Source organism: Anomaloglossus baeobatrachus, chromosome 7 (genome assembly GCF_048569485.1).
Source record: "Anomaloglossus baeobatrachus isolate aAnoBae1 chromosome 7, aAnoBae1.hap1, whole genome shotgun sequence".
In the NCBI taxonomy this organism is placed as follows: domain Eukaryota; kingdom Metazoa; phylum Chordata; class Amphibia; order Anura; family Aromobatidae; genus Anomaloglossus; species Anomaloglossus baeobatrachus.
Window position 1 is genome coordinate 215823029 of NC_134359.1, and position 23906 is coordinate 215846934.

The 23906-nt window shown below is 47.3% G+C and overlaps 1 protein-coding gene across 1 annotated transcript in view; it reads left to right on the forward strand.

Moving 5' to 3' along the window:
* The first annotated feature begins 996 nt into the window (after nucleotides 1-996).
* The window catches only part of METTL22 (methyltransferase 22, Kin17 lysine), a 285223-nt gene continuing 262313 nt past the window's right edge, over nucleotides 997-23906 (forward strand). Inside the window, exons 1-2 of the mRNA XM_075317898.1 lie at nucleotides 997-1058; nucleotides 13539-13698. Coding sequence (XP_075174013.1) covers nucleotides 13593-13698 — 106 coding nt within the window. The 5' untranslated portion in view covers nucleotides 997-1058; nucleotides 13539-13592. The remainder of the gene's footprint in view (nucleotides 1059-13538; nucleotides 13699-23906) is intronic.

Below are 23906 nucleotides of genomic sequence, written 5' to 3' on the forward strand. Positions count from 1 at the left end.
CCTGTACCCAAAGTGTCAGTGTCATTATGCCGTACCCCAAATGTCGGTGCACGTGGAGGGGGGGGGCAGGTCTGAACTTTGCACCGGGGCCCATCAATCTCTAGTTACGCCACTGGTTAAATGGCTTTGGGCCACTGATATCTCACCATAAATACATACCTAGTGATGCCCCACATCAAATACATGTCACTCCAGCCTGGCCCAAATGGGTTCTGGGCATTAGAGCTGGCATCAATGTCAAGTCACTCCAGTCTGGCTTAAATGAGGGGGTTATTCTGAAGATTTTGAGTTGTACAGATTAGTACAAAATCCTGAAGGGGATCTTGATGCACCAAAGTGAATGAGAATCCTGAAGGTTTGTATAAGTAATGTGAGATCAGTGGCCCAAAGCCATTTAACCCCACAAAAACACCAGTTACTTATTCAAATCTGTGAAAATTGGCAATTTTCTCACTTTGATGCTAGTTCTGATGCCCAGAACCCATTTGGGCCAGGCTGGGGTGACATGAATTGGATGCAGGGCATCACTAGGTATGTGAATGTAGTGTGAGATCAGTGGCCCAAGCCATTTAACCCCTTCAATAACATACCTCAGTGCTCACTTTGATGCCCATTTTTGTGCCAGTCTTATAATTCTTTTAGGTGTTTTTAAGTCTATTCACAACAGGGCACATGACTGCATGGTATTATATACTGGGGATGAATAATAAACCAACCCCAGCATCGTGGGCATTGCCAGCTCCAGGGACTGAGCATGGAACAGGTTGCCATGCTGCACATTATCCCTTTAATTGAACCTTCACTTTAATATGTGGTTCATACAATAAACAGAAACACACAGATGTGAATGTCTGTACACACTGTAATCTCCCGGGATGCTCGCAGCCTCTGCCTCACACACACAGCACTGCCCGGCGGCGACAGCGGCGCACTATAAATAACCTCCCTGCCTTGTACGGACTCGGGTCTGCGCTCTGTGCGACGCGATGACGTCATCGCAGCGCGCCCGGTCCGTACAGTTTGCACCGGGGATCTGTTCCCGGAGGCCGGAGCTTCGGGTGAGTGCAGCCCGCATTAACCCCTTCCTGCTGTTAGTGTATGACAGAAGCAAAGCCTTCATTGTACCGGTCAGCAAACGGCCGAGTGCCAGGGACCGTGCAGTGCTAAGCCGGCAGCCGCACTTTGCTGGTTACCGGTCCTAAACCCACACCGCGGCAGCACGCAGCAGTCACTACAGAATGCTGCTTGGAGATCAACTGAAGGAGGGAGTTAATCTGTGGGCGGAGTCAGCTCCCTCGTCCCGCACAGCTGAAGAGACGAGCAGTAAAACTGCAGTCAGCGTCCAACAGACCTTGTGACACCCCTCTCCCCCAAAGTGCTGTATGGACCCCCCACAGACCTGTGTGACCCCACCAGTGCTGTTTGCCCCCACAGACCTGTGTGACCCCCCCCCCCTCAGTGCTGTATGCTCCCCGTAGACCTATGTGACTCCCCAGGTCTGGGGGGGGGGAGTCAAACAGGTCTGTGGGGGCATACAGCACTGGGGGGGTCACGCAGGTCTTTGGGGGCATACAGCACTGGGGTGGTCACACAGGGCTTTGGGGGCATACAGCACTGGGGGGGGGGGTCACACAGGTCTGTGGGGGCATATGGGGGGGGTTCACACAGGTCTGTGGGAGCATACAGCACTGGGGGGTTCACACAGGTCTGTGGGGGCATACAGCACTGGGGGGGTCACACAGGTGTGTGGGGGCATACAGCACTGTTGGGGTCACACAGGCCTTTGGGGGCATTCAGCAATGGGGGAGTCACAGGTTTGGGGGCATACAGCACTGGCGTAGTCACACAGGTCTGTGGGGGCATACAGCACTGGGGGCGGTCACACAGGTCTATGGGGGCATACAGCACTTGGAGTCACAGATTTGTGGGAAAATACAGCACTTGGGGGAGTCACACAGATTTGCGGGAGGCATACAGCATTTGGGGAGTCACACAGATTTGTGGGGGGCATACAGCACTGGGGGGGTCACACTGATTTGTAAGGGCATACAACACTGGGGGGGTCACACAGGTCTGTGTGGGTATACAGCATTTGGAGTAGTCACATAGGTTTGTGGGGGGCATAGAGCACGGGGGGGGTCACACATGTTTTTGGGGGCATACAGCACATGGAGGAGTCACAGGTTTTTGGGGGGTATACAGCACTGAGGGTGTCACACAGGTCTTTGGGAGGGGCATACAGCACTGAGGGGTTACACAGATCTCTGAGGGGCATACGGCATTGAGGGTCACACAGCCCTTTGGGGGGCATACAGCACTGGGGGGCGTCACATAGGTCTGTTTAGGTGTCAGGCAGTATAAAGGGCTGATTAGGCAGGATATTTACTAATAAATCTATACATGCTGGTGGGAGGGATTGGGTGACCTTTCAGGTTCTCTTTAATAGAAGACAGAACATGTGTGATTATTTTGATATTTCTCTGCACTATGTTCAGTTTTGACACCTCATGTTCAGGCAGGGTCTAACCCATTATGGTTGACTATGTCCGTCATAATTCAGCTCCATTCCTTTGTTGTGGGCTTGGTGTGTGAGCCTGCATCTTTTCAGGCAGATGAGGGCTATGATATTCAGCCATCATCTGTCTTTAATAGCCACGGTTGTTAGCCTGTAAAATGCTGTTGTCAATCTGTGACAGGGACATTTAATGCGTGCTAGCAAGGGGTTGCGCTGTTCTATCCCCTCATCATAGCATCTGCTGTCATGACAGCCATGGGTCAGCTGGAGACCCCTGTGTCTGTCATCCCAGTACTCCTGTGAAAACCAGCCTTTGACTAGCGTTCATAGGAGACTGTGATTGCACATGATCGCAGGTACAAGTCCTCTAATGCTAACAAATACAGTGAAAAGTAAAAAAAAAAATGTATGTGTGTTTTAAAAAAAATATAAAAGTTTAAATCATCCTCCTTTTCCCATATTAAGAAATAATTAAAAAAAACAAGCAAACACATATTTGGTATCGTTGCATTCATAAGTCTGTAAGTCCGATCTATTAAAATAACAAATAAATTAATCCGATAAGTAAATGACATAATGAGAAAAGAAATCAAAGTGCCGGAATTGCAGTTTTCCCCACTTTCCAGTATATCATACGATAAAATGGATGACGTCATTCAAAATTACAACTTATCCTGCAAAAAAGAAGCCCTCACACAGCTATACTGATGAAAAATGAAAAAGCCAAACTGAAAAGTGAAACATCGCTTGGTCCTTTAAGGGAACCTGTCACCAGATTTTTCCCTATTAAACTAATAGAATCCCCTTCTGCAGCTCCTGGGCTGCATCCTATGAAGGTGCACTTTGGCCCTGATTCCCCTTCCAGACCCCAAAAATAACTTTATAAAACTTGGCGGTTAGGTATGCTAATTACCTCTGTTGGCCAGATGGGTGGGCTCATTTTCTGCTCCTGTCCCCCCTCCTGCCGCTGATCACCGTCCTCCTTTCTTGATGTACATGATGACGTCCACTGTCATCATCCTCGTCGCATTTTCAAATCTCGCACCTGTGCAGTTAGGTCGGATCGCGCAGGCGCAGTTTGCTCTGCCATATTGGCAGAGCAGAAAACATAGCTGCCCTAGCTTGCACCGGTGAGCTAAATGTGCAGGCGCGAGATTATGGACTGGTACGAGCATGGCGCTGGTGAGGTTGGCGCTGTGCATGACCTCACCAGCGCCATGCTCGTACCCGCCCATAATCTCGCACCTGCGCATTTAGCTCACCAACACGAGCGAGGGCAGCTGTTTTCTGCTCTGCCCGCAATATGGCAGAGTAAACTGCGCCTGCGCGAGCCGACCTAACTGTACAGGCGCGAGATTTGAAAATGCGACGAAGAGGATGACGGAGGGCGTCATCCCGTCAATCAAGGAAGGAGAACGGCGATCAGTGGCAGGAGGGGAATAAAGGAGCAGAAAATGAGCCCGCCCATCTGGCCAACACAGGTAATTAGCATACCTAACCGCCAAGTTTTATAGTTATTTTTGGGGTCTGGAAGGGGAGTCAGGGCCAAGGTGCACCTTCATAGAATGCAGCCCAGGAGCCGCAGAAGGGGATTCTTTTAGTTTAATAGGGAAAAATCTGGTGACAGGTTCCCTTTAGAGGGAACCTGTCACCAGGTTTTTCCCTTATAAGCTGCAGCCACCACCAGTGAGCTCTTATATACAGATTCTAGAATACAGTATATAAGAGCCCAGACCGCTCTGTATAACGTAAAAAAACACCTTTATAGTACTCACCTAGGGGGGCTGTCTTGTCCGATGGGTGTTGCTACTCTCGGTCCGGTACCGCCTCCATCTTGTGCAGTTACCGTCCTCCTTCCCTTCTCCATGTGCATGGCGTATCCTGCGTTATTCACACAGAAGCCAACATTGCGCTCCTGCGCATGCACACTTAATATTATTTTCTTTATTTATTTTTATTTTTTTGCAACTTTTACACAATGAAAACAATTTGATAGAAAAATCATTTTTTTGCATTGCTGTGTTGAGAGCTATAGGTTTATTTTATTGTTTGTTTTTGCTGAGGAAGCTGAATGGGGGCTTGTTTTTTTGTGGGACAAGATGACGTTTTCATAGATATCATTTTTTTTTTTACATACAACTTTATGATTGTGTTTTATTCCACTTTTTTGTCAGCTGTATGATAAGACATCATTTTTGCTATGTTTTTATTTCTTTTCTGTGTTCACTGGAGGGGTTAACTAGTGTGGCAGTTTTATAGATCGAGTTGTTAAAGGCGTAGCAATACCAAATGTGTACTATTTTTATTTACATAAACATTTGTATTTTTTGAGAAAAAGAGGACCAGCAAGCTTTTAAAGTGCAAAAATGTGACAGATTTTTATTATAACAGGTGACAATTCATTACAGGATTAAAAACACTAAAAACAGAGACCTTAGGAGAATGACAATGTCCTGTTACCCCCCATATCCCAACACACATGTTATGTCTATAGACATAGGCATGGAAAGGTATTGGCTATATCGGGGCACAATAAACAAATTGACACATATACAATTCAGTATTCAGGCCAAATTAGGCTAGTAAATATGCAAAATGCCCAGATAGACGATTAAGGGAGTCATCACACTGGATGGGGAGGGGGACATGGAGCCAAGAAAAACCGGCTCTAGATGGTAATCATAAAAGTCTCAGAGCATCCTCATACCAGCCCAACGTACGTTTCAATGATGATTTTCTTATCTTCTTCAGGGGAAAAAAGGTGCTGTAATGCATGCCCACCAAATGCCGGTTTATAACTGCGCGCCGATATGAGCTGGGATTCCCCGGAAGTGACGTATCGGCGCATGCGCAGGCCGCCGTCGCCGAGCCCAAGCGTCACTGCGCCGTCACGCCAGTCAGCGCATGCGCGGGAGCGCGGGAGTACAGCAGACTCCCGAGCAGCCCCTTGGCTGGATTTTCCAGGGATCTCACTGCGATTCTGACACGGGCCTATGAGGACGGAATCATCACTAAAAAAATGCTGGAACGTCTATGCAAAAAATACCCCAAAACGCCCACATTTATGTCCTACCTAAGATCCATAAAGATGCTGTCAACCCGCCTGGGCGTCCTATCCTGTCCGGCATAGAGGGTTTGTGTGAGCCTATATGTCGATTTATAGACTATTATTTAAAACCTATAGTAGAGACACTACCCTCTTATGTCCGTGACACGACGGACGTCCTGGGGCGCGTTGACGGCATCTTCATGGAGGACGATATGCTGATTGTGACAGCGGACGTCGAGGGTCTGTACACCTGTATAGCCCATGAGGATGGGCTTAGGGCGGTGCACTTCTTCCTTGAAATGTCCGGTCGGGGTGGCGCTATGGGCGATTTGATCCTAGAGTTGCTCAGTTTCGCCCTGTTACACAATTATTTTGTTTTTAAGGATGTTTTTTATTTACAGCGGCGCGGCACTGCCATGGGCGCGGCCTGTGCGCCTTCATATGCCGGCCTCTTCCTGGGGTACTGGGAGAGGCTGGTATTTGGCGATGGGGGCATGGAGGCTGGCGCTCATGTGCAGTGCTGGCTTAGATACATAGACGACATTCTTTTTGTGTGGCAGGGCCCAGCTGAGCAACTTGATCAATTCATACGGCAACTTAATTCCAACAAGTTCAATATTAAATTGACCCACAAAAGTAGCAACCATGAGATTGACTTCCTGGATATCAAGATCCAAATTGATAATAAAAGGTCAGTCCAGACGGACGTATATCGTAAAGATACGTCCGTCAACGCGTTGCTACATGCCACATCCGCCCACAATCCACCTGTTATACGCGCCATCCCGACAGGGCAATTTTTGAGGATGAGGCGCATCTGCTCCTCAGATGCCTCCTTCGAGGCACAGGCAGCAGACCTTCGAGACCGTTTCCTCGACAGAGGATACAGCAAGAGGAGTGTACAACGAGGCTACAACAGGGCTAAAAGAACTCCTCGTGTACAATTATTAAAATATGCCCCAAAAGATTCTAATAAGTCGGATTCTACAGTGAGGTTCATTGGAACGTTCAGCCAGGAATGGACTACCATGCGTGATATCATGAAGAAACATTGGCCCGTGCTGTTAACTGATCCGGTCCTGACTGAGACACTTCCTAAGAATCCCTCGATGACCCCAAGGAGGGCCAAAAACTTAAAGGACCATCTGGTGAGGAGCCATTACGTTCCTCCCAAATCAAACTACTTTGGCCCCAGAATTCCATTATGTGGCTGCTATCCTTGCGGCCACTGTGTGGCATGCAGTAATGTTATCCGTAGTACATCCTTCTCCTCCTCGGACGGCCGAAATACATTTACCATTAAGCAGTATATCACGTGTAGTACTACACACGTGGTATACTTTGCGACCTGCACATGTCCTCTGACCTATGTCGGCCTCACCTCTAGGGAGCTGCGCATTTGGGTCAGAGAACATGTGAGGGACATTTCTGCGGCTGGTTCAGCAACGGACATCACTCTTTTGAAAACCCTACCCAGGCATTTTAGGTTACACCACTCCTGCGACCCCTCTCAGTTGAAAGTGAGGGGCATTGATGCCATAGATGGGGGTATCAGGGGTGGTGACCTTAAAAAACGCCTGGCACAATGTGAGGCGAAATGGATCTCAGTTCTGGACACATTAGTTCCAAAGGGACTAAATGAGTCGATAAGTTACTCATCCTTCCTTTAGACCGGGAGGATATAGTATCCTTGGGCCTCTCCTTTTTGGATTACTCCTGAATGAACAATATGGTATATGTAAATAGTCAATACTGGCAATTTTTTACCCCTCTGTATGGATTTCATGTCTCCTTTCCTTTCATTTCCTGCTTTTATTTATATGTATATATCCTTCCTCTTTTTTTACGTCTCCAATGGCCCATCAATAATATTGCCTATTTTGTTTTCAGGATAAATAGTGACCTCTCTTCATAATTTATGCAGCGGTGTAGGAGGGAAGAACAAGAAGGATATTCCTACAAATACACAGAAGCCTCCTACTTCAGCTTCACTTTTGGACTCACATATTTTTCCTGCATTAATTCTTTTGCCGCTGTTGTAGTAAAATGGTATATGTCTCCCCGGCTGTGTCTGTGCGCGTGCACGGTCCGTCTCGCCTCGCCCGGTGTCATTGCTGCCGTCTATACGCCGTGCGCATGCGCGGGAGCTATGGTGACGCGTCCCCGCTCCCGCGCATGCGCTGACTGGCGTGACGGCGCAGTGACGCTTGGGCTCGGCGACGGCGGCCTGCGCATGCGCCGATACGTCACTTCCGGGGAATCCCGGCTCATATCGGCGCGCAGTTATAAACCGGCATTTGGTGGGCATGCATTACAGCACCTTTTCCCCTGAAGAAGATAAGAAAATCATCATTGAAACGTACGTTGGGCTGGTATGAGGATGCTCTGAGACTTTTATGATTACCATCTAGAGCCGGTTTTTCTTGGCTCCATGTCCCCCTCCCCATCCAGTGTGATGACTCCCTTAATCGTCTATCTGGGCATTTTGCATATTTACTAGCCTAATTTGGCCTGAATACTGAATTGTATATGTGTCAATTTGTTTATTGTGCCCCGATATAGCCAATACCTTTCCATGCCTATGTCTACAGACATAACATGTGTGTTGGGATATGGGGGTTAACAGGACATTGTCATTCTCCTAAGGTCTCTGTTTTTAGTGTTTTTAATCCTGTAATGAATTGTCACCTGTTATAATAAAAATCTGTCACATTTTTGCACTTTAAAAGCTTGCTGGTCCTCTTTTTCTTATTATGTATATAAGCTTGTGCAATAGGTGGGCCATTAAATTTAATTGGACCCCCTGTATTAATTGTCTGGTTTTGTGGAGTTTCCCTCTAATTTGTATTTTTTGGTATAACATTTTTTTATTTTTTTTTGTTCTGTATTTTCTAATTTTTTTTGTATTTTTTTTGTATGTTACTTAGTCCCTATGTGGGACATTATTTTATTACTGTGGTCGTTGGTATAATGTATTGCAATGCTCAAGCATTGCAATACATTAACTGTCACTGTCACACTGACAGATCTAATCATTACATCTGTCAGTGTGACAGTGACAGAAGCCTCTTAGATCATGTTGCTGGCATGGTTTAACAGGCCACCGTAGCTTGCAGACTCTGAAGTCAGCATTTGTCCTAAGGTTGTTGCCATGAGAACAATCGGGTCCATGTGATCATGTCACTGGGGTCCTGATCTGGAGGGAGAAGGCACTCTATCCCTTTACCAGGCTCTTAAATGCTGCATTTCTATTGATCACGCATATAGGGGGTTGAAAAGCCAGCGCGGGTATCGGCCCTGAGTGTGACAACTATTAGTTACGCTGAGCTCCTGGTGGCCATTGTACGGGCACAGCTCCCATGCCCACATGATCACCATGACGTAAGTTTGTGATTTTGCGGGAACCCCTTACCAACTGTAATGTAAACTAGCATCAAATGTTGTGAAGGGGTTAAAGAGGATCTGTCAGCAGGATATTTGGTCCCTAACTGAAAATGAGTGTAAACCCCTTTAATGTTTATTATGTTCTTACTATTCTAGTATAATTTAGTTGGGGTATTAGTCAAAAACCTATTTTTGAAGTTTTATTCTTAAAAAGAGCCTGTCACCAGGGATATACTTGTTAAAATAAGGCACAGCCATAATGGCGCTGTTATACTGATTAAATACATCCCTTCAGTGAAATCTGCTTACTGTTTGCTGTATAATCAGCGCTTTGACATTTTGGGGCAGGGATTGTGGGTAGTGTCTTTGTCTCTGCCCCGACCCCTCTGTTGCCTTTGGTGTCTTTTTATCTTTTCTTGTCGGCTACATGCGCACGCTGCTTTTTTTTCTGCTTTTTTGCTGCTTTTTTGGCTGCAGTTTTGTCAGCAGAACTTTCTGACATCTGACTTCCCAGCAAAGTCTATGAGAAGTCAGATTTGTCATGCGCACACTGCAGTTTATTTGTCAGCGTTTTTTTTGTCAAAAGTTTGTGACAAAAAAAATGCACCATGTTCATTCTTTCCTGCGTTTTTGTCAACATTTGCCACCCATTGAAATCAATGAGGGCATCAAAAACGCAGGAAAAATGCATGCTAATCAAAAGTGGTGCATTTTACCTGCATTTTACCTGCGTTTTTGCTAGCAAAAACGCAGGTGATTTGTCAGGAAGTGAGGTCAGGCAAGTGGTCCCGTCCCGTCCTCCATGTGTTCCCCGAAGTACCGCTGTCCCCAGGGGAGATGATGTGGAGGACGGGGACTATCAGCAGCGGCGGCGAGAGGGGGGATGGACATTGGCAGCTGAAAACATTGATTTTTATCTCTCTCTGCTGCCGCCGCTGCTGATAGTCCCGTCCTCCACGTGTTCCCCGAAGTACCACTGTCCCCAGCATGCACGCACAGGGGAGATGATGTGGAGGACAGGACTATCAGCAGCGGCGGCAGCGAGAGGGAAAAATCAATGTTTTCAGCTGCCAATGTCCATCCCCCTCTCGCTGCTGCCGCCGCTGATAGTCCCGTCCTCCACGAGTTCCCTGAAGTACAGCTGTCCCCAGCATGCACGCACAGGGGCGATGATGGACCCCTCTCACCGCCACCGCCACCGCTGAAAGTCCCGTCCACGCTCCTGCCGGCTCCACGCTCCTGCCGGCTCCACGCTCCTGCCGGCTCCACGCTCCTGCCGGCTCCACGCTCCTGCCGGCTCCACGCTCCTGCCGGCTCCACGCTCCTGCCGGCTCCACGCTGTAGCGCGATCAGCTGAGCTGTCACTGAGGTTACTCGCGGCCACCGCTGGATTCAGCGGTGGCCGCGGGTAACCTCAGTGACAGCTCAGGCTGATCGCGCAGCTGTCTTCATTTGCTGCATGGAGGTGACCGGAGCGGCTGTGTCTGCTGCTTCTCCGGTCACCTGCATGCAGCAGCGCTGGAAGCGACGCTGGAGCATGCTGGATTACGCCGGACATGGAGGGTTTGTCGGGGTTAATAAATTGGTAATGAGGGAATGTGTTTGTGTTTTTTATTTATAATAAAGGATTTTTTCGGGTGTGTGTGTTTATTTACTGTAATTTACAGATTAATCATGGAGGGTGTCTCATAGACGCCTGACATGATTAATCTATGACTTATTGGCAGCTATGGGCTGCCAATAACTCCTTATTACCCCGATTTGCCAACGCACCAGGGCAAATCGGGAAGAGCCGGGTACAGTCCCAGAACTGTCGCATCTAATGTATGCGGCAATTCTGGGCGGCTGCTGACTGATATTGTTAGGCTGGGGGGCTCCCCATAACGTGGGGCTCCCCATCCTGAGAATACCAGTCTTCAGCCGTATGGCTTTATCTGGCTGGCATTAAAATTGGGGGGGACCGCACGCCGGTTTTTTTTAATTATTTATTTATTTCTAATTTTTTTTTTTTTTCAATTCAACAAGCTTTATGGGCTTGTTTGAACTGAAAAATACATGAAACAATTGTTGACAAAACTGCAGCCAAAAACGCACCAAAAAAGCAGCAAAAATGCACCAAAAAAGCACCTACATTTTTTGTGACATTTCCAGGCTCTCTCTGACAAGGTGCAGTTTTGGCTGCAGTTTTGGCTGCAGTTTGTGAACACGAAAAAGAAGCAGCGTGTGCATGTAGCCTTAAAGTTTGTGCCGGTGCCATCCTCGCCGCGGGCATATTGATCAGATTGCTCTGCAGGAAAGTTTCATTGGTTGCAGATTTAGATATTTGCTCAATGACGAGCTGGGATCTCAATTTGCGCATGCGCCTCCGCCGCACCATTTTACTGAAGCTCGCTGGAAGACTAAAGGGAACCTGTCAGGTGCAATATGCACCCAGATCCACGAGCAGTTCTGGGTGCATATTGCTAATCCCTGCCTAACCGTCCCTGTATCTAGTATCATACAGAAAGAGATTTTTAGAAAAGTTATTTTAAAAGATCCTTTATGATATGCTAATGAGGGCAGGGACTAGTTCCAAGGGCATCCCCCCCGACTAGCCGCCCTCTTAGCATGTTAGCATGTCCACAATGTAATGCTGTAAAAATTTAGTGTAGGTTCCAAGTAACAAGATATGCCTTGATGTGGCTACTGGGCAGATACTGCCATTTTTGTATGGTAAATATCTAATTTTTTCTTAGATTCCCTTTAGCAGTAATGCATATCTATATTCTTGCATTCACTATTTGCATGCTTTAGCATTTCAGAGTGCAACTGTCTTTTTTTGTTATTATATGTCATGTTCAGTGTTGCTCCTGTTCAGACTGCATTTTGGGAGTGCCGTCAGTCCTTTTGTCTAGATTATGGAGTCAAGCAACATGTCAGTTCTTTCTGCATTTTTTCCTGCTTTTTTACAATAATTGACCTCAATGGAGTTAGTGAAAAACGCAGGAAAAAACTCATGTTTAATGTCCACATTGCTTTTTTGTGCATTCTTATATGCTTTTTTTTTACGTCACTGGGATTCGCTGCAGCCATTTCCTCATCTCGCGGTCTTTACTGCAGGACCTTGCTGCAGGGAACTCCGGTGACGTCACAAGGTGAATCGCGTTCATGCTGACGGATCACCGAGGTTTCCTGTAGATCCACCGGCTTGAACTCAGTTCACCTTGTGAGATCACCAGGGTTCCCTGCACTTAGGCCACAAAGGTAGTGTCAGCAGACATTTTCTCATCTCGCGATCTTTACCATGGGACCTTGCTGCAGGGATTTCTGGTGACATAGGTGCCCTAGTCTTTGCGGCGATCCATTCCTCAGTACCCCGGGGTCGTCATGGTCTCAACCCAGGGTTACCATGGCAGCAGTCGGGTCCCTGTGATCATATTACATGCACCCGATCGCCAGGGAGAGGTAAGCGATTCCTCTCACTGCCTCCTGAATGCTACGATTGCATTGATCGCAGCATTCAGGGAGTTACACTGCACTGCAGGTATCTCTCCAGGCAGTGAGAGCCAGGTCCCGGCAGTAAAATCAACCCGGCGGCGATCGAGAAGGTACAGCACAATCTTTCAGAGCACAAAAGCCCCTTTGTCAGGCCGGTCTGCAAATTAATAACTGAGACACAATAACAATAACAAGGCACACAATAACTTTGATACACAACTTAAGAGCTGTATCAGGATATTTTTGTAGGGGAAAGATGGGGTGATGCCTCCTAAAGATAAACCAAGGTAATAAAATTAAGATTTTCATTATAAATGGAGAGGTGGCAAGAGTGATGGCTTTGGGGTTTGGTAAGCTGGAGCCAGTCTGGTGGAGGTGTGAAGTGTCCATGTAATAAATCATGGATCCAAGTGTTGGATAGAGCACTTTTTGTCTTGTACTGGAACATCCTTATCAGCTTGAATTCCTAGATTTTTCTCTCTGGTTCTTAAAATGACCTTTCAATATTAAGACTTAAGGAGTTGTCCACTACTTTTACATTGATGGCCTATCTTTAGGGTAGGTCATCAATGTCTTAACATGCTCAAAATGTACTAATAATAATTTTTCATATTCCAAGGTTTTTTTTTCTGATCTGAAAAGAGAGGTCTGTGATGTTTCCCCTGTATTTTTAGCGTGAGTGGGCAGATATGGGTATTTGACTTGTGTGTACACAGTTGCAAGTGGACTAGAATATTCTGGGCTTTTCTCAGTTTGATATTGCAAGGAGAGGCTGAGGCTCTAGTCGGCACGTGACTGTACATTTGCACTGCAAATAGAGGGAAATTGTGACGGCGTGCCTGAGCACTCTCTCAAGAGTTACATAAAGGGCTTAAAAGAAATGCCTGCTGTCAACCATTGTCATGCTGGATCTTTCATACAACCTTGTACTGGCAGAAATTGTGGACACTAATGTATTTCATCATGCACAACAATGCAGTGTCAGTAGCAATGATTTAAGGGCTCAGTTACATATGAAAGTAAGGGCACCGGCCCTACATCCAGTCCCCTGTGTTCTGTTGCTGCAGATCCGCTAATAATGACAACATTTTTGTTTTGTATTCATCTTTTTAGCCATCGCATGAAATTCAGGAACAAAAACATGCGGATCAGGAGCAGCAGAGAGACATGGAAGCCATTACTTTCTCAAAAGACACAGTCTTATCTGACATCCATATCCGTATCCAGCAGAAAAGGCAGCTCATGGTCAGACTGAACACAGCCGGACAGCCAGGTAAGGACGTAATCACCCTGACGCTTGTCTACATATGTCATGCTTTGAATATGTCAGATAGTTGGGTTGCTGGAATATCTCACCTGCTCTTTAATGGCGCTTGCCAGGAATGCAGGACATTATGTTAGCAATATGCACCCACAGATGTGACATGTGGAAACTACATGCACTTGTTAGCATTTATCTAGTTGTGCACATTGCTGGTACAATCTCCATTGACTTGATTTGTATTGCTGCTTTGTAGTGATGAGTGAGTACTACCATGTGTGGGTGCTTGGTACTCGAAATGTGCAGTCGGACACTCGGACAGGCTAGATGTAGAAACTTGGTACTCAAGGAAAATGTGAATAGTGGTCTTTTATTGAGAAGACCTTGTAGGACCAACACAAGCAGAGACGTTTCGGTCAAAGACCTTCATCAGTGTGTGTGCACGCACTTTACATATCCAGAGATCCTTTTTGCAGGCTTCCCCCTTCTACAGTTCATCTCATCAGGGTCCTCTTAAAAATAAAAGTATCCTTATATTTTCCCATAAGTAAAAATATCTCCCAGGCTACTCCCCTAAATAAATGTCCATCACTGTGCTTCCTGCACAAAATATCTCTTCTACACTGATCCTCTTCATAATGTCCCCCCTCCCACCCTGCACCGCTCAATAATGTTCCCCACCGCCCCCAGACTGTTCCACAATGTGCCTCCTAACTGCAACACCAACCCCCACTTCTTCCTTTAATAGTGTGTATGTATGTAATATATAATATAGGCTCCTCCTTGAGAACTTACTATTTCCGTCTACATCCTCGGCGCTGTGATATCAGTGTGATGAGGTCACAGCATACTTCATCACACTGCTGCACACCAGAGTGGAGGATAACACGTCTCTCCTCTCCCTCAGTTTTGGCGCTCATGTTTTCAACTGTATTTGCGTCTGAAAGACACATATACAGCTGAAAATAGAAGGTGAAAAACCCGAGCCTCCCAGTCCTCCATTTGCCGCACAATATCTTTTGGCCGATCACATTTTGCAGGCCTGGCCAAGAGGGATAGCCTAACACCACTTTGTGCATTTTTAAGCAATTGTTTCCATATGCCTTAGATAGTTCCTGTTATGATACATTTGGTAAGGTGGCCTCTCTAAGCTAGGGGTTCCCAACCTGCAGCGCGTGGGCCCATGATATTTGGCTCTCGGCTGCCGGCCAGCTAAGTGCGTTAGCACAAGGTCTAGCAAACAGCAATGAAGAACAGGTGTCCAGATATACTTTAGTGAGTAGCCCAGCACAAAAGAGAAGGATGCAATAGTGTGGTGGGTGTGCCTGTGCCTGTGCCTGTGATACGGGAATACCGAATGAGGAGAAAGGGGGAACTCTTGGATGTAAGTATACTGTCTATAGGGGGACCAAAGCCTCAATTTGCTTTCAGCTCTTCCCTCACTTACTGTGTCCTCACCCATCAGCTGTAGACTGAGCCCTCGTGGGAAGGGTCCTCTCTCCTTCTGTGCCAGTGATTATTGTATTCGATTAATGTACTTGTCTCTCTTATGTATACCCCTTTTTGCATGTTGAGCACCATGAAATAAATGACGCTAAAATAATAGTAATATTAATACAATCACACTGGTCATGGTAGGTTCTGAGCGTCACTAATGTGGCAGAGGGCGATGGATTTGGCTCACCACCATCTCAGATTTGAATGTGGCTCTCAAGTTATAAAGGTTGGGGACAACTCTAAGCTCTAAGCCATAGGACGGCAGCATGCACCAGAGGCGTTGGTGTAGCAAGTTACAGTGCTGAACATGCCGGATTCCAAGTACTACTTTGAATCTGAATTTGCTAGTAAGCACCTGCAGCAGAGGAACAGTAGAGTTGTGTACGCATGGACGGTATAGGTAACAGCGGAGCAGGGTTTGTCATGAGGTTTGAAGTAATACAGTAAGAGCCCAGAGGACTAGCAGAGATGGTTTATTAAAATGACACTCATCTGGAACAAATGAAGTGGAGTAGAGCAGAGCAGAGGAGGACAGAGACTGTGGTATTGGAGACGATAGGTGAGTAATGGCTCCACCAGCGGGGGTTTCTCCCAGGATAAATGAAGCATCATGCATGTTGAATTTCAGCTAGATCCTTCATTTTCCTGACATCTGTTTGGGGAGACTTGAGAGTTTGTGTGACCCCAGCACACAATAGGTTATTGGAGCAAATTTTTTGTAGCAAGTATATGGCTATGTGCGCACTAGGCTTTTTTTTCACGGCGCGTTTTTGTGCGTTTTGTCCGCAAAAAACGCACAAAAAACGCACCCGCGGTAAAAACTCATTGCGCATCGTTTTTGGCTGCGTTTTTCCTCACTGCTTTTTTATGCGTTTTTTATCAGTGAACAATGCCATTAAAGGTTGTTGAAAAAAAAAAAAAAAGGTCTGATGTCATTTCCTTCTTCAATATGTTCTTCATTCTCCACTGGTGTATGCAGGAGATCAGACAGCTGCAGAACTACAAGGCTCAGCATGCTCCATCCAGGACTGTATGCTGGAGTTTCTTGCCCTCCAAAAAAATGACGTGGACTTCACTATATTTTTGTATGCTAGCCAGGTACAGCAGGCAGGTACAGGCTGCCCCCAACCCCCAGCTGCCTATTTGTACCCGGCTGGGAACCAGAAATATAGGGAAGCCCTTTTTTTTAAATTATTTCATGAATTTCATGAATTAAAAAAAAAAGACGTGGGCTTCGCCCAATTTTTGAGTCCGGCCAGGTACACCTAGGCATCTGGGGTTTGGAATCCACAGCGCAGGGTGCCCATGCTTTCTGGGCTTCCCCGCTGCGAATTGCAGTCCGCAGCCGCCCCAGAAAATGGTGCTTTCATAGAAGCGCCATCTTCTGGTGCTGTATCCAACCAGCTGCCCTGATGCCGGGTGGCTCGCTGGGTAATAATGGGGTTGGGGATAGCTGTATATTATCAGCTGGCCCTAAGCCCGAAATTCATGGTGTCACGCCAATATTAGACATGGCCACCATTAATTTCTAGTAAAGATAAAAAAAAACACAACACACAGAAAAATATTTTTATTAGAAATAAAACACAACACAATTAGTGACTCCATCTTTATTGAAATAAAGAACCCCCCCTCCGCCTGGGTCAAGGGTCCCGCGCCGTCCAATCCGGATCCAATATCATCTGATCGGTTTGCTGGAAGGCAAAGCGATCAGATGATGTCAGGTTCAAGGAAGTGAATCACATGACACAGCAGCTGATTGTATAAAAGCCGTTCATACAATCAGCTGATGCATCAGTGAAATAAAAAAAAATAAATAAATACACACGTCCGATCGCTGCAGGAGTTGCTGGTAATCATCTAATGAAGTCTCCTGATGGCATTGGCTGATAGTTTAGCCGGCCGGGTAGTAAAAAGCCGGCCTCACTGTTGTCACTGTCACTGTCAGCTGATTCCGTCAGGTGACCGCATCAGGTGATCAGCCCCAGGTCCTGCAGCTATCGGAGGTGTCCCGGCCGTCTGCACACAGCCAGAGCGGGGGTGGCGGTACCGGGAGAGGAGCTGGGAGCGGACATGGCACCGGGAGTCTGCAGACAGGTGAGTATGACATTTTTTTTTTCTACTGTTCACTTTTGGTTTCGCAGCTGCTTCCATCTTCCGTCCGGACATTGCGCCGGACGGGAGGTGGAGGCAGCGGTGGCGGTTCCAGGAGGATTCACGCGTCTGTGTTTACCAACAGAAGGAATCCTCTTCCTGTACATGTCACTTTACTACACACCCCTTGCGTTTATAGCTGCGTTTTTAGTCATAGAAACGCAGCTATATTTGCAATTTGCGGTTTTCATTGCGTTTTGTGAACTTCTCATTGAGCTCAATGGGTGGGAAACGCAGTGAAAACTGTAGAAATAATTGACATGCTGCGTTTTTGTGGGCACCACAAAAATGCAGCTAAAAAAAAACGCTGTGTGCGGACAGCACTTCTGAAAACCCATAGACATTGCTGGGGAAGCAATGTCACAGCGTGTTTAGCACAAAAACGCGGTAAAAACGCAGCAAAAATGCCTAGTGCGCACAGGATCTAAAGTTGCCTTCTGAATGTGAGCAAGATTTAAAGGGTTATTCCCCTCCCCCTTAAGTTTTTCCCGTTAACATGGCATAGAGCAGAGGTCTCAAACGTTGCATGATAAATGGATCGTAGATAGAAATGTTTTATTTTTTTCCTAGAACAGACTTTGTCCGACGAAAAAATCGGATGTTTGCCCGGCCCCATAGAATAACATTGGTCCGAGATCAATCCAATCTTTTGTCAGATTGAACTTGGACCGAAAATGTGGGCGAGATCTAACTCTGATATTTCACCTGTTAGAGTCTATTTATTGCAGGATCTTACCTCGAAGGCCATGGCAACTATTAATGTCCTCTATTTTAGAGTAATCATTTTCTCACTCAATAATATTGTCCCCCCACCATCCTGTCCCCTATGTTTGTCATTTTCCATCCTGGCCATATCCTGTAATAGAAACCTCCAAACTATTATATTGTCCCCCTTCCTGTAATAATGTTTTCTGCCCTTGTGCTATCGTTGAATAATGTCCTCTGCCTTGTCCTCTTTTCTTGATCCCTGTTCTGCAATTAGTGGACCCCATCCTGTAATATTGGCTGCAATCCTGCTGCTCTTCACTTGCTCATAAAAAAAAAATAACTATTCTTCTTGTTTGTTCTTGCTCCCAAAGCGATTTGTGTCCTCTCCTTACTACAAAGTTGGCACAGGGGAGTGGCACATGGCAGTATCATCATGCACCGCCTGTCGACCTCAGCTGCAGCAGTTTGATTGACCAGCTGTGTGTATAGCAATTGCGGTGCAGAGAGCAGATGGCTCTCTTCACCACGATACATTTTAGCTTAATGTGCTCATTCAGCTGGAAATGGCACTGTCATCTGTGGCTCCTTTCCTCCACAGGACTGTTTAGTTATATCTCTGGTCTCCTGTGCTCCATGGGTTATATATTTGAGACCCCTGATATTGAGGATAACTTGCTAATCACTAGTTGTCCGACCACTGGGACTCTAGTGGACCTGAGATTGAGGCTCTGCAGCCTGCTCCTCAATGAAGCAACTGCGCATGCATGACCTCCACTTCATTATTAGTCTATAGCAGTCATGACGAACCTTTCACAGGCCGAGTGCCCTCAACCCAATTTTTTTCCGAAGTGCCAACATGGAAAATAATTACGGTAATTGATTTTAAACTTACCTCTGCAGTCTTTTCTTCTCTTCAGCAGGGGGCATCACGCTCATGCATGCTTATCACACATTTTAAGCTCAGCCACTCCTACTGCCCTTTCCAGACACAGCAGTTAAGGCCCAGTCACACTAAACAACTTACCAGCGATCCCAACAACGATACAACCTGATAGGGATCGCTGGTAAGTTGGTAGGAGGTCGCTGGTGAGATGTCACACTAAGCGACGCTCAAGCGATCCCACCAGCAACCTGACCTGACAGGGATCGCTGGAGCGTCGCTACATGGGTTGCTGGTGAGCTGTCACACAGGTAGATCTCACCAGCAACCAGTGACCAGCCCCCAGCGCCGCGTGGAAGCGATGCTGCGCTTGGTAACTAAGGTAAATATCGGGTAACCAACCCGATATTTACCTTGGTTACCAGCGCACACCGCTTAGCGCTGGCTCCCTGCACACCTAGCCACAGTACACATCGGGTTAATTACCCGATGTGTACTCTGCTACGTGTGCAGGCAGCAGGAGCCGGCTTCTGTGGACGCTGGTAACCACGGTAAACATTGGGTAACCAAGAAGCCCTTACCTTGGTTACCCGATATTTACCTTCGTTACCAGCGTCCGCCGCTCTCACGCTGTCAGTGCCGGCTCCCTGCTCTCTGCACACGTAGCCACAGTACACATCTGGTAATTAACCCGATGTGTACTGTGGCTAGGTTACCAGCGTCCGCAGAAGCCGGCTCCTGCTGCCTGCACATTTAGTTGTTGCTCGCTCGCTGTCACACACAGCGATGTCTGCTTCACAGCGGGAGAGCAACAACTAAAAAATGGCCCAGGACATTCAGCAACAAGAAACGACCTCACAGCAGGGGCCAGGTTGTCGCTGGATGTCACACACAGCAACATCGCTAGCAACATCGCTGCTACGTCACAAAAGTTGTTCCTTAGCAGCGATGTTGCTAGCGATGTTGCTTAGTGTGACGTGGCCTTTAGATTGATCTTTATGGAAAACATGCAGAATATTCGACACAGACAGATTTTAGCATGGAATGCAATCAGATTTCACCCTGAAATTTACAAACATCTTGAAATCCCATAAAGACATAAGAGTTGCTCTCCTCCCCCTTCATTATGTAGTTATGTCCCCCTTCCTGGGCCAGTTTCTGGTAAACATGTCCCCCATCCTGATATATATTTCCTACATTCTGGTATATTTGTCCCCATCATGGCTCCATCCTGGTAAATGTACCCCATCCTGGTAAATGTACCCCATCCTCTCATGTGTCCCTATCCTGGTAAATGTACCCCATCCCATCCTAGCATGTTCCCCCATCCTGGAAAATGTTCCTCTATCTTGGCATGTTCCTTCATCCTGGCATGTTCCTACATCCTGGTTTGTTTCCCCATCCTGGCATGTTCCCCATCCTAGTAAATGTGCCTCATCCTGGTAAATGTACCCCATCCTGGTAAATGTACCCCATCCTGGCATGTTCCCCCATCCTGTAAATGTATCTCATCCTGGTAAATGTACCCCATCCTGGTAAATGTACTCCATCCTGGCTTGTTTCACCATCCTGGCTTGTTTCCCCATCCTGGCTTGTTTCCCCATCCTGCCATGTTCCCCCATCCTGGTAAATGTACCTCATTCTGGTAAATGTACATCATCCTGCTAGTTTCCCCATCCTGGCATGTACCCCCATCCTGGCAGTTTGTCCCATCCTGGCAGTTTGTCCCATCCTGGCAGTTTGTCCCATCCTGGCAGTTTGTCCCATCCTGGCATGTTCCCTCATCCTGGCATATTCCCCCATCCTGGCATGTTCCCCTATCCTGGCAGTTCGTCCCATCCTGGCAGTTTGTCCCATCCTGGCAGTTTGTCTTATCCTGGTAGTTTGTCCTATCCTGGCAGTTTGTCCCATCCTGGCAGTTTGTCCCATCCTGGCATGTTCCCCCATCCTGGTATGTTCCCCCATCCTGGCATGTTCCCCCATTCTGGCATGTTCCCCCATCCTGGCAGTTTGTCCCATCCTGGCAGTTTGTCCCATCCTGGCAGTTTGTCCCATCCTGGCAGTTTGTCCCATCCTGGCAGTTTGTCCCATCCTGACAGTTTGTCCTATCCTGGCAGTTTGTCCTATCCTGGCAGTTTGTCCTATCCTGGTAGTTTGTCGTATCCTGGCAGTTTGTCCCATCCTAGCAGTTCGTCCCATCCTGGCATGTTCCCCCATCCTGGCATGTTCCCCCATCCTGGCAGTTTGTCCCAGTTTGTCCCATCCTGGCAGTTTGTCCCATCCTGGCAGTTTGTCCCATCCTGGCATGTTCCCCCATCGTGGCATGTTCCCCCATCCTGGCAGTTTGTCCTATCCTGGCAGTTTGTCCCGTTTGTCCCATCCTAGCAGTTCGTCCCATCCTGGCATGTTCACCCATCCTGGCATGTTCCCCAATCCTGGTATGTTCCCACATCCTGGCATGTTCCCCCATCCTGGCATGTTCCCCCATCCTGGCATGTTCCCCCATCCTGGCATGTTCCCCCATCCTGGCAGTTTGTCCCCTCCTGGCAGTTTGTCCCATCCTGGAAATTTGTCCCATCGTGGCATGTTCCCCCATCGTGGCATGTTCCCCCATCGTGGCATGTTCCCCCATCGTGGCAGTTTGTCCCATCGTGGCAGTTTGTCCCATCGTATCAGTTTGTCCCATCGTGGCAGTTTGTCCCATCGTGGCAGTTTGTCCCATCCTGGCAGTTTGTCCCATCCTGGCATGTTCCCCCATCCTGGCATGTTCCCCCATCCTGGCATGTTCGTCCCATCCTGGCATGTTCGTCCCATCCTGGCATGTTCGTCCCATCCTGGCATGTTCCCCCATCCTGGCATGTTCCCCCATCCTGGCAGTTTGTCCCATCCTGGCAGTTTGTCCCATCCTGGCATGTTCCCTCATCCTGGCATATTCCCCCATCCTGGCATGTTCCCCTATCCTGGCAGTTTGTCCCTTCCTGGCAGTTTGTCCTTTCCTGGCAGTTTTCCCCTTCCTGGCAGTTTGTCCCAGCCTGGCATATTTCCCCATTATGGCATGTTCCCCCATCCTGGCAGTTTGTCCCATCCTGGCAGTTTGTCCCATCCTGGCATGTTCCCTCATCCTGGCATATTCCCCCATCCTGGCATGTTCCCCTATCCTGGCAGTTCGTCCCATCCTGGCAGTTTGTCCCTTCCTGGCAGTTTGTCCTTTCCTGGCAGTTTGTCCTTTCCTGGCAGTTTGTCCCATCCTGGCAGTTTGTCCCATCCTGGCAGTTTGTCCCATCCTGGCAGTTCGTCCCATCCTGACAGCTTGTCCCATCCTGGCATGTTCCCCCATCCTGGCATGTTCCCCCATCCTGGCATGTTCCCCCATCCTGGCATGTTCCCCCATCCTGGCATGTTTCCCCATCCTGGCATGTTCCCACAACCTGATACAGCCGCACACAGTTTATATTTAAAAAAAAAAAAAAAGGTCACACTCACCTTCCATCACGCGCTTCACCACTGCGCGCCACTGGGTCCTCAGTTCCCGCGCGGCCACAAGATGTCATTACGCTGGCGCAGCTTAATGACGCTCCCAATATCTCCTAGGCAACAGGCTTGTGGTTTAGGAGAGGAGTGTCTGAGCGAGGAGAAATTTCTCCTCCGTTCCAGCACAACTTTGACCTGCCAACGCAATCACACCGGCAGTTCAAAGCGGCTGGATGAGGCGACAGCGCGCGTGCCATAGGATAGCTATCTTGCTGATGGCCACAGTCATCAGAAAGTTATTCTCTTTCCCGCTTAAAGCCAACAAATGAAATATTGAGTGATACAGTATTCAATAATCGATGTCGCGCAGTTAACTAATAAAGAAAGTATCTGTCCCCAAGAGGCTTGATGTTTTCTGCACCAGGCTATGATTTACTTTCTTTTTGTTCACAATGCATGAAGTGAATATGTGCCCATAAATAAAAGCAGCCTGCTCTGTGCACACTTTCTCTGCAAGGTCATTATTGAGCGTGGAACATTTTGCCTTAAGTTGTCATGGCAGGATGCCTTTTACGTCTGGTTACAGAACATAAGGCTCTAATAACCCACAGTTAGGAGTTTTGAAGTTGAAAATTGGGTACATTTTTATAAATAGTTCCTGAATTTTTCTTTCATTGCCTTTTGTGTTTTGTTTTCCCTGCGCTGTATTTAGAGGGTTTCTTCTAGAGTACGCCAATTATCATTCCCTATTAGATTCTGTTACAATTCAGTTTTAAAACCCCTTCACGACCAAGTGACTTTTTTTTTTTTTTTGCTCCTTAGTTTGTTCCTTTGCTTTTTTAAGAACAATTACACTTTTTTTTTTTCTTCATTTCTTAAATGGCCGTACATTGCCGTCTTTGTTTCCACACCTGCCTAAAACTTTTGCACAGTAATGTATGTGGCTGTTGAGTTTGTGTCAGGAGACCCGTGGCAGTTCTGGACTTTTTTCACGGACATCTGAATTTGGTCTTCTAACGAGCTGGTCAGCATAAATTTTATATATACCAAAGCATTCTATTCTCACTGTTAAAGAGCCATTAAAGTGAATCTGTCAGCAGGTTTTTGTCACCTCATCTGAGAGCAGCATGATCTAGGCAGAGCGAACGTGGGAAGGAAAAAGAGGGCGATCCGGCACAAATCTTGGGATTTGTGCCGGATCGCCCTCTTTTTCCTTCCCACGTTCCTTGTTACCGGTCGGGATAGACCGAAGGATTCCAGGCACCCGCAAGGCTGAGCAGTCCGGGCAGCAGGTGAGCTGAAGAAACCATTTTTTATATCTAGGCAGAGCGATCCTGAATCCAATGATGTATCACTTAGATGACCAGGTTCAGGCGTTCTGACGCAATCTGAATTTTTAGCTTAGAGCACCCCCACCCACACCAGGCTCTCTAAAAATTGTGCATTGACAGTGAGGTGTCAATCAGAGGAGAGTGCGTGCCAGACTATGCGTGAGTTTGTTGTTCAGCAT